Raw genomic sequence first — 12074 nt, forward strand, 5'->3', positions numbered from 1 at the left:
GTAACACAAATGGAAAAAACGCACAGTTTAAATGAAGAAACTGCACAGGATTAAAGTAATGCAGTACTTTATGAGTTCTAGAGATTTGTATTATGTCACAGCACAGAGCAGGGGCACAGAGCCAGAGCATTCAGAAATTATTCCTGCAGGCAGCTAAAGTGAAGCTGCTTTTCTGTCTTGCCACCTCCTTTGCTTATGAGAAGGTAGCGTGTTTCTGCAATGCAGAGCCAGCCTACAAGAGTAATGAAGGCCCGCCTCTGAGGGAGCCGGAGGTGTCGAGTTTCAGTGATAGGGTGGTTAGTGGTAAGCTTTGTTTATTCTCTTCAGCACATCAATTGCTCAGGCTCCCAGCAGCCTAGGACTGAAGCAAGGCATTCTGTGTTTGTAAGGGAGCTTATAGCCACAAAGATCGGAGCACACTGGATAAGTACAAGTGGAAAAATGCCGTGCTGGTATCACCTATGTTTTGTAAGGTAAGCATGGTCCTCCTTCTTCTGTGTGTACTTTGGTTATCGCAGTTATTGCACTGCTGTGTTCTTTTTCATGATTTTAAGTTCATCACAGTCCACTTTCAGCCCATGTCATTTCACCCAGGTTCTACCTTAGTTTTCAAGGGTTGTATGAAACAGCTGTAGGATTTCATCTGGACATAAAGTATACAGTATGTGTGTGTATATATATATATATATATATATATATATATATATATATATATATATATATATTCATGTGTGTTTGCGGGTGTGTGGGGTAAATTTTCATAAAGTTAGTGTTTTAACTTTTATTATTTCTCAAGTGACAAAAGCCACATTATGAATTTTTATTTCGTATTCTAGATTCTTTTTTTTTTCTGCATTTGTATAGTTTGCATGTTATAGGGCAAGTGGACCGTAAAGCAGTTTGCTTGAAAACAGGTTTTGTAACTTCCTGAAAAAAAGATAGAGCAGATCATGTTTAGAAGCCTTTTTAGAGGAATTCCCTGGTCTGTTTTTAGAGGAAGCTATAGAGAGATGAAAAGAAAATATGTATTATAAGTTAAATGAATTATTCATGAGGTTAACAAGATTCCTGAATGGCTGTGAGTAGTTATTAAAAAGAAGTAGCTTTCCTGGCTACGGAATGATGCATGTAAAACTCTGTGTGTGATTGCTGGTCTGCTTAAAACACTTTAAATTGAATAAAGAATAATTATAATGTTTATCACACTTTGAATCACAACAAAATCTCAAAATTTCATACTTGTGTTGTTTTAGTTTACTGATGGCCTTAAGTGGCTTTGCTTTCCTGCCAAATCATTAACCCCTCAGGGGAAAAAAAGCTAATCTAATGTTACTGTTTAAGTATGTCAGCCTAAATATTTTTTCCTGTGTTGGGAATCCATGGAAATAACAAAGAATACTTTTGCTATTTTGTACGTGTGTTTTATTCCCAATTCTATCCCACTCTGTAGGCAAATAAAGAATAGAACTAAATTGTAGAGTTCTGTACTGGTCAGAGAACCACAAACATTGCATAAAAATCCATCGAACACCGACTGCTCCTGTTTGCGTAACTGCATAGTTTTCAAAGTAGTTGCTTTTTAAACATGCAGTCATTTTAATAGTGAAAGACTGAATGTATTCTTTATTATTGTTCCTCTGTTCTGTTTATTTTATGAGAAAGATTTATGTCTACCTTACAACTACTTGTCTTACTGTATCTCTGTGTTGTGGCTGAAATGGGTCTATTGAAGAACTGTGCACAACTTTAGTTAACACATGCAAATAAATAAAATTAAATGAAGCAAGACAGTGAGGGCTAGCATGAGTGTGTTATTGCATTTTAGGGTGCAAAGTTACAAAGATTTCCCAGCATGTACAGTAGATTAATAACAAACAAGTACAAGGACTTTGAGGTGTTAACATTCTGTGCTCTATGTAACTCAGGAATAGTGCCTAAATTCATGATAACAGCTGTGTATGTTCCATGAAAAAAGTCTGCTGCCTGGAGTGCAGCATTTAAATTGTTAATCTAAATATCTGTTCTTGGCATATCTTTCTGTTTTAGTGGCATTCCCTGTTATTACTGTATTTGGGGAAGGACTCAAGAACAGTTTCATAACTGAGGTTTGTTATGAATGGGAAGCAGCATATGTTGCATCATATTTTGAGATGCTAAGGGGAACTGTACAGATAAGGCCATCAAGATTTTTCATAACAATGAGGTATCTAGAATATGTGTGCCATCAGGGAGCTTGGATATGCAGGAAAGACAGGAGAGAGAGAGAGAGAGAAAGATGTTTAATGTTGGATTTCTAATGGTGGAATGGGACCAATAATTCTACGAGGAAAGAATGTCGAAGGGACGTGTAAGGTGAGTCACATATTGTTTGTGATAGATATGAAATGTTTCTGTTTCATTGAGAAGATTATTGATAGAATGCATATCAAGTGAAGCAGTAGTCTATGAGTATATGTACAGACTCACAAAAAGTGGGTACAGTTGTTAAACAGCTAGAGGAATTGTTCCTGTAGAGAGGTGGCTAGTTAGCAGCTACTTACATGCAGTTCCCATTCTGTCTACACATATTACTTCTTCCAATGATTTTACATTTTAAAATAGTGTACATCAGTATTATACTGTTTGTGTGTATGCTTAACAAGTTGTCTGATAATTTTATTACAATATACTGTATTCTCATGTGACAGTAAGAAAACATTTTCTCTTGCTAAAAGACTGCCTGGCACTACAAATACTTTGGTAATTCTGTATTTCTTATTCCTTTTTTCATTATTTCTAGTAAGTAATGCTCATCAGATTTTTTATCATAACACACAGTAATGAGCTTTTCAAAAAATAAATAAAAAATAAAAAAATGAATAAATCAGTGAATAAAAAATAGCAAAGGAGAATTCACTGAGTTGTGAATCCACCCTGACTGTCAGCTAGCTTATTTGAGAGTGCTGATTAAATGTTCCCTCTTTTAGAATACTTTGCATTTAGTTCTAATTAAAACATTCCGTTAACTTCATTTGTGCTTACAGCTGCCTATGAGGCCAAAGAAATCTGCAGCTGAAACGTTGCTTAAAGGCATATTTCTAGCCAACAAGCACATCAGTAGAACCATAATTACAACAGTTGTCCTAATATCAGTAGATGTAACTCTTAAATCAGAGACAATGTAATGAACTTCATGCTGAGTGCAGAGCGTGACAGATATTTATCAGAATGCAGCTTACCTAGCAGCCAGTGATAGGCAGTGTGACCTCAGCTTCATCATCTTTCAGCAAGTCTGGAGTTTTGTACAGGTTGTGTCATCTTATGATTATTTAACTCCTATTGCGATCCAAGTTACTAGGCACTCCTCTATCACTGGTACTAAAATGTGCTGTCATTTCTGTTACTAATTTATGAAAAAAGGCACAGTAAACATACAGTAACAAAGTAATTCAATTGCATTAATTATTCTTATTTTGTGTCTCCTTCCAGCATTGTAATTTTCTTTTCATGTCATCAATTTACAAAGTGTGTGTGTTTGTGTGTGTGCGTGTGTGTGTGTGTGTGTGTGTGTGTGTGTGTGTGTGTGTGTGTGTGGTGCATTATTTTCTTTCTTCTCATAACTATATCTGACTTCTAAGTCCTGTGTTCACCCTCTGTACCAGAGCAGCTGTGCAATTTCCTGCTATGCCTCTCTGTCAGATATCACTCATTTCAAGGCAAGATAACCGTACCAGCTCCCACACAGCAAAGTAGGAGTTTAAGAGCAGACATCTTATAGTGGATAGTGGTGCATTTTATTCCCTACTTCTCTTGGCATGAGCATGGAGTGGTGGCCTTAACAGTGCTGTATTACCCAGATCATGCAAACACTGACTCTTATATACCTTGTGCGAGATTTGGTAGTGCACATGTGATATTTGGAGTATAAGGTAGTCACCGCACTACCTAACCCTCACCCTTTACCCCTAAGTGAGCAGAGCTGGCCTTGTACCACCTGGTTCTCCCACTATTGGCTAACTTTGTAGCTAGCTGTTTACTAGCCAGACTGAGGTTTCCAACAGTAGAGACAAGCATTCTGGTCCCTATCTCTTCAGTAGCCCATCCAGTCTCAAGCATATTTGATATGGATGTTAGAAGTGCATCTCTGTAGTACTAAACTGATACTGGTAGCCGCTGTGCCCACGGAATGTCCTCTTCATACATACATATATATATATATATATATATATATATATATATATATATATGTATACACACACACACACACACACATATATATATTTTATATATATATATATATATATATATATATATATATATATATATATACATACACACACACACACACACACACACACACACACACACACACACACACACACCTTTATTAAATTATCACTTAAAACATTGTTATACATACATTAACAGAAAAGAAAAGAAACCACATTAATATTTTTCCCATTTATCTACATTATACAGTACATATGTTTTTTTTTTTATATAGTAACTGTATTTCATACTCAAGAGATGGACAGTTGTGAATCTCAGAGAGGAGCAGTCTTTTACTGGGTTGCTCAGAAGCCTTGTAAAGAAAGACCAAAAGAGCATAACTTGCATATAGTGAAAGAAATGAAGCAGACGGTGAATATATTTTAAATGTTTAAGTACTTGTGGGAGTCTGCTCAGTCTGAGTAGATAAAAGTCATTTGAAAAATGGGACATATGAGAACTGGAGGGTACAACTGATGATAATCAGAGTAGATAACTCACAGATGATACACAGTTGTATTATTTTCTGGAAGGGACTGTTGATGATTACAAGGGCCTCCTTTCAAAAGAAATCTCCTTAGTAACATAACAATTTAGAAATATATGTGATGAACTAGTTCTCATTATAAGTTTGAAGATCCCACAACCAACAGAAGTGATAAATTGTAAACCCACAACCAACAGAAGTGATAAATTGTAAACCCACAACCAACAGAAGTGATCAATTGTAAACCCACAACCAACAGAAGTGATCAATTGTAAACCCACAACCAACAGAAGTGATAAATTGTAAACCCACAACCAACAGAAGTGATCAATTGTAAACCCACAACCAACAGAAGTGATCAATTGTAAAACCACAACCAACAGAAGTGATAAATTGTAAAACCACAACCAACAGAAGTGATAAATTGTAAACCCACAACCAACAGAAGTGATCAATTGTAAACCCACAACCAACAGAAGTGATCAATTGTAAACCCACAACCAACAGAAGTGATCAATTGTAAACCCACAACCAACAGAAGTGATAAATTCTAAACCCACAACCAACAGAAGTGATAAATTCTAAACCCACAACCAACAGAAGTGATAAATTGTAAACCCACAACCAACAGAAGTGATAAATTGTAAATGCAGTTATGTGGATATACATGCTAGGTCCAAAACTGATCCTACTTCAAGCATTCCCTTCTCTCCAAGGTGCAGTAGGGTCTCAGAATTATTATTTGTAAGCAGTGGAGGGATGAGTATGCTGGACGGGGGGGAGGGGGGTCTTGGCTACTGCAAATAAAGCTTTTAAGTTGTAACAGTGACTATCACAGTTTGCCATTAGTTCATGAATCACATGGAAAGTTTCTTACTTTGAGGCCTTGCACTATCAAATCTCAACTTTTGAGAGGACACCGGGAGAAACACAATGCAATTTTTGTAAGGGGGTAGAACACAATTTGCAATAAGATACTGATTAAACTGTATCCTCGGCTTATCTAAAAGGTAAGAAAATTGACAGACTAGTTGGACAAAGCTGTCATTATATACCATCCACAAGCATGTTTCCTTCCCACCGAAACAATTGCATGCTCGTGTAAAAGATTCGGGAAGGACCTACACTTATACTTAAAATGGAAACTACTACATAAGCACTCAGTAGAACTTGCACTTCCAAATCAGTGATTTATAATAATAGGTTTGATATGTAGGCAATTAACAGTTACAACTGCAAATAAGTTTATTAACTGTTCAGATCTTCTGTGTACTTTAAGTTGTTGATGGTACTAATGTTAAAAGTGCAGTATTATGCTGTACTTAAAGGTTGCATATACTAAGTTTTCCTCCTCATAAATTGTCTTCCTTTCCCTTTACAGTGTATTACCTTGATTGCATTATGAGACAAATAAGTTCTGTGTAGTCCTTTATTTAATCAGATTCAGTGTTCTACCTCACCTCTTTCGCTACCATCCCTGTCACCTCTTCTCCACCAGTTCCATGCCTTTGTGAATGCTTCCCTAGATTCCCATTCCACAAGCCGTACTGACAATGTTTCCGTGCTTCTACAATCATCTCCAGGAATATGACCTTCTGCAGATTCAAGGAGCAGTTGGCCTTTGCAGTTTGAAGCCTGTGTCCTTCTTCTTCCTTTTTCCTCTGTTATGTTTATTTCGACTCATTCACATTTCTCTGACATCATCTTGTGTATCCACATCATGTCCTCCTTCTCTGTTATGAACTCAGCTGAGAAGAGTTCTAGCTCCTCTCACCTCTGACTAAATCTTTTATCCTCCTTCTTACTCACATTTTTGTCTTGGCTTTCCTGTGGTCTCCTTCCAGCAACTTTGTGTCCCTCTACTTGGATGATCTTCAGAACTGTACACAGTTTTCAAATTGTGACTAACCAGCAAGGTCTGGTTCAGCAGGACCGTTATTTGTTTTAGGTGTCTGTCTCCCTGAAGATACAGCCTGGTTTGCTGTTTGCTACTGCCCCCCCCCCCCCTCTGCTCATGGTCATCCAGTCCATGTGTGGGCAGTACCCCTGGATCTCTTCCTTCTGTATTATCATCATTTTCACTCCTCCAGTTGATGGTATACTCCAGGATTGCTATGGCCCTGGTGCATATTAACTGCTTCCTTTTAATGTACTTGATCAGCTTTTACAATTATTTCTCCAGACTTTCTCCCTCTCCTGGACTGATGAATCTCTTTGTTTCAACCTGAGGATAGAGATCTTGCACTGTCTTCCCTCAGGTATGTCTGAAACAAATACAGTGAATAGTGATTGACCAATAGGACAACTTCTGCAGTAGGTCCACTACTTGCTTTCTGTATTCTTGACACAACAAGAAAACAACTGTCTGCATTCTGCCATTCAAGCTTGCAGCAGGCAGGTTTCTCAGTCTTGAAATTATTTCCACAGCCCTTTCAGTTTTCCTAGCAGTGGCATGTGAAAGAAGCTAACTCAGCCACAAGTGAAGTGTCTTGCACAGTGTAAGTGGGGAGGGTTGTGTATTCACATCTACTCAGGGCTGAGTTCTTTATATTTTTCATTAGTGAAGGGGATTAAGGCTATTGTATCTTAACAAGTTGCTTCTTGAAGTCAGTGGTTTGATTCTCTCAGGCTCCATTTTCCATCTGTCTGACTCTAACCAAGGCACTTAACCAGGCATTGCTCTGTGGCAACTGTTATACTGGGCTAGGCTCCTTAGTGGTCTTCTTGACCACATACCTAGTAACTACCAATGAACCTAAAGGCCTTGATGAAGTCCCTGTAAAGCATGCCTTCTGGCAGTCCCTTTACAAATTCTCCTGTAGCCCATCTGGATCATTTTATGCCTGATATCTACTTCTGGCTACCTACCAATGCTGACTACTGTCTTGTAGATTGTTGTTTTCTATGAAAGCAATCAGCATTTCCCCCAGAGTTCTCTCAACAACTTTCACTGCCATTGTTGCTAAGCTAATGTCCGTGTAGTTCACTGTTTTTGTGCCCCCCTCCCCCACAAAAGGGTACAAAAGCTGGTCAATGCACTTTATCCTTATTTAATGGAACGAGTTCCATCTCAATTTGTCTATCCACAGCTGTCGTCAGTATGCCTAGTTCCCATCTAACTTCACTGCCCCCACCCAGGAAAGGATACAACAGTTGCTGTCTTTTAATATTTAGGTGTTTTAACAGTGTCTGAGATTTTAAAAACTTCAGTATGGGGATCGGATCGGCATACATATTCACAAGATTATGGAGGACCCTAGGAGAAAGCTCAGCTAGATAGTGTACTTTATTCTCCTAAAACAAAATAAATAAATAAATACTATCTTGTTTGCTCATTTCCCACCTTTCCTAGCCAGTCCATATCCTAGGCTTTGCTTGTATCAGGACTTTATTTTCTGGGTTCAGAGCTATCCAAACCTTGCTGTGGTAGAGGGAAGTCGTACTGCTTACCAGTGGGAGTGGTGAGCATTGTACTGCCTATCTAACACTAGAGGAGTGGTTTCCAGCTCTGAAATTGTAATTTTATTAGTCTTTTTGGGCTGATTTCTATCCCTTTCAACTTTCTGGCTTAAAAACGCATGTGTTTGCACATTTTTCACATCGTGCAGCACTGCGAGGCTACAGTTAAACTATTCCAGGTGCCAGAAAGTCTGCTCTTCAAATTTTCCCTTAGAACTAGCTGGTTTCTCAGTAGTAGCAGCACTAAAATCTGAACCCCTATGACTAGCACTTGCTCTAGAACCTGCTGGAAAGCACTAGGAAGCCTGAAACTGATACAAGCACTCAACTCTCATGGTCAATAAGGAGAAATTAATCGTAGGCACTAAACAGCCTATAATTGCAAAGTACCTTGCAAAGGTAAGGGAAAACAGCTCTTAAACCTTACAAAAAAAGCACCTAAACAGGCATGTCCAAGGGTCAGCTTCCGGCGATTTCTCCTGTCCACCTGGTGAATCTGGGCATACTGGGGCAATGTGGCAACTGCCTCATGTACACAGACAATGCTCTCCTCCTACCACCCAACACTACAACCTGCGAGAGATGCACTTACATAGCCAAACTGGATGCAAAACTCTATCTGGCCAAGATTATGCTAGACAGTCAAGAGGAGAAGGTTAACACCTGCACTACACCTCAAGCAACTCATAGCCCTTCAAAACCCATATCATCAACACCCACACATAGCAACACTAAACCCACATATGCGGAGTCCCTTAACATTAACCTGCCCAAGCAACAAGGACCTCCGAAGCTGAAATGCAAACAAACACCAGTCACAACCAAAGTGACATATAGATCACAACACCAGTGTGCCACCCAACAACAGCCCCTAAGGCAAGACAATGTACCCAACACTTTAGTCATAGGTGACTCTATAGTCAGGCACACTGATGTCCCACTCACCAGGCTGAACAAGGACAAAATTACAGTCAGCTGCCTGCTAGGTGCCAGGATCCCCCACATAACGCATGCACTCAAGACACACCACAACAAGTACAAATACGACTCTGTCATTGTCCATGCTGGAGTGAATTACTTGAGACATACCTCCCTGGACTACATGAAAAGAGACATGGAAGAGCTCTTGGATTAAGTGGCCCAGGCAGGTATGACCCTAGCCCTGAGTAGCATCCTGCCTTCGCCCAGAAAGATATCACAGTATAAGGACAAAATAATTGACTTCAACAATTGGCTAAGCTTCTGGTGTCATTCAAAGGGAATCCAGTATCTGTCTGCCTGGGAAGACATGATCGACAAACCACAATGCTTTGCCAGAGATGGTCTGCACCTGTCACCCCTGGGATTCAGGTAACTGGCTAAAGCTCTTGTCACCACTATAGTGCCTTTTTTAGACAAGGTACAAAGGATAAAACCACCACCATAACAGATACAAGCATGCAAAATATGAAGGTAATGCTACTCAATGCTAGAAGTCTAAACCTCAAAATGCACTCTCTCGAGGCACTCCTAAAAATGGAGAACATCGATATCTGTGCAGTAACTGAGACCTGATTCAAGGATCCAGAGAGCAACCCTGCAATACCAGGATACAACTCTTACCACACTTTTCAGCCACAAAACCAAGACCGAAACACTAAAGGTGGAGCAGTGTTCATATTCACCAAGGATATTCACACCTCCAGGCTAGTTGCCCAACACAATGCATCTGAAATTCTCCAGATGCAACTAACACTAGGCAAGACTGCAATCCAAATTGTAGCTTGCTACAGATCCCCACCATGCCCCAAGATTCTCACTACACCTTTCTAAACATACTGGAAAATATTAAGATACAACCAAACACCCTAAAACTGGATGATTTTAACTACCCTGCCATTAACTGGGAAAATTAGTAGGGTACCAACTCCTTTTCCCAATGGTTCTTGGAATTCATAACTTCCAATGCCCTGGATCAACTAATCAATTGTCCCACCAGGGGCTCCAATATCCTAGACCTGGTCATTACTAACGTGAGAGATAGATGCTCCACACCAGTGGTCACCCCCTCATTGGTCAGGTCTGACCATAAGCAAATCACCCTTTACATCCACATCACACCACAGTAAGGAAACCTCCTTATAAAACTTCTCCAAAGCCAACTTCATGCTACTGAAGTCAGAAGTGACAAACTTCATGACACCCATGCAGACTGGATCTGAAAGTTCGACTGCAGAATCGTACACTAAGGCACTGTACCAGCAAATCCACTTGTGCATGAATCGTGCCATCCCAAATAGAACCAAGATGCTCCTCTCCAAAAAAAGGAAGCCAATCTGGTGGTCCCCTGCTATAAACAAAGTATACAACAGAAGGAAGAAACTGTTTCAGAATAGAGGAAAATCCCAGGATGTAAAAAACTCCCACATTAGCCTCAGTAAGAAGCTGAGATCCCTCATAAAATCCTCAAAAGCTAGTTACGAAAATAAAATTGCCAATGATTCCAAAGACAACCACAAGGCATTCTATAGTTATGTCAAGAATCTAAATGGCAAAACTCAGATCTGCTCTGAGCTACAACAGAATGGCATTAAATATACTGATCCCAAGGATATTGCCAATATCCTGGCAGATCGATTTAGTGCCAACTTCACTCCCCTCTCAACCCCTAAAGGGCCCATCTCAATGCCAAAAGGTTGCCAAATTCCGGTAATCATGGACATACAGGAAGAAACTGCACTCTCCAAAGCTAAGAATACAGCATCCATGGGACCAGATGATCCCAGGCTGTGTACTGCATGAACTACAAAATGATCTGGCACCTCACCTAAGTGTCATGTTTAATCATAGCCTCACCTCAGGCTTCGTGCCCACTGAGTGGCATTCAGCTACAGTTATCCCACTCCACAATGGGGGCATCCACCTTCCCATCAGTCTGACAAGCCTGATCTGCATGGGCATTATCATGGAACTTATAAACAAAAACATTGGCAACCTTCAAAAACTGGACCCCACCCAGTTTGGGTTTGTGAAGGGCCGATCTTGTCTCCTGAATCTGATTGACTTCTGTGAATCAGTCTCCAGAGCTGTGGTTGAGGGTAAGGCAGTCCACACAGCCTATCTGGACCTCACCAAGGCCTTCAACACCATCCCCTATTCTGGAATCATAGATAAACTCACTAAGGGCATAAATCCCTATGTCACTCAATGGGCTGCCAACTGGCTTACTGACAGAACACAGACTGTAAAAGTAGCCGACTCCAAATCCAGCTCCAGACAAGAGACAATTGGAGTACCTCAGGGTTCAGTCCTGGGACCACTCTTGTTTGGCATCTGCTTCTCTGAAGTACAGGCCAACACTAAGGAACTCTGGCTAACAAAGTTCACAGATGACTGCAAACTGGGAGCCATTACTGAATCCCCAAATGATGTGGATATTCTACAAAAGGGCCTTACAGAAATAGATGCCTGGTGCCAAAGCCATGGGCTCAAGCTTAATGCTAAGAAATGTATAGTTATCCCCTTTGGAAAAAAACATGTACCCATGAATTACCACATAGGTGGCAATACACTAAACATCGAAAGTGTGATAAGAGACTTAGGGACGCAGGTGGACAGTGGTCTCACTTTCGATAACCACATCACCACAACAGTCAGGAAATCCTTCTATGTGGCAAACCTCATCACTAAGGGCTTTTCATCCAGAAAAAAAGGAGGTCATTGTCCCACTGTACTCATCCCTCATTAGCCCCATTATAGAGTATAATGCCCCATTTGGTATGTACCTCACAAGACATCTGCAACAGCTGGAAAGGCCACAGAAATACCTCACTAAAAGAATCACAGGCCTAAAGCAGATGCCATATGCTGACCGTCTAAAAAAACTCCAGCTATACTCTGT

General features: G+C 40.0%; 1 protein-coding gene across 2 annotated transcripts in view; it reads left to right on the top strand.

Annotated features, from left to right (window-relative positions):
• Positions 1 to 318: 318 nt before the first annotated feature.
• Positions 319 to 12074, top strand: part of MCTP1 (multiple C2 and transmembrane domain containing 1) — a 3344116-nt gene continuing 3332360 nt past the window's right edge. For both annotated transcript variants that reach the window (XM_044064134.1, XM_044064133.1), the window contains exon 1: positions 319 to 473. In XM_044064134.1, the coding sequence (XP_043920069.1) occupies positions 462 to 473 (12 nt within the window). In that variant the 5' untranslated portion in view covers positions 319 to 461. The remainder of the gene's footprint in view (positions 474 to 12074) is intronic.

This window comes from Protopterus annectens, chromosome 2.part2 (genome assembly GCF_019279795.1).
Source record: "Protopterus annectens isolate FY-2018-M chromosome 2.part2, PAN1.0, whole genome shotgun sequence".
Lineage (NCBI taxonomy): Eukaryota > Metazoa > Chordata > Ceratodontiformes > Protopteridae > Protopterus > Protopterus annectens.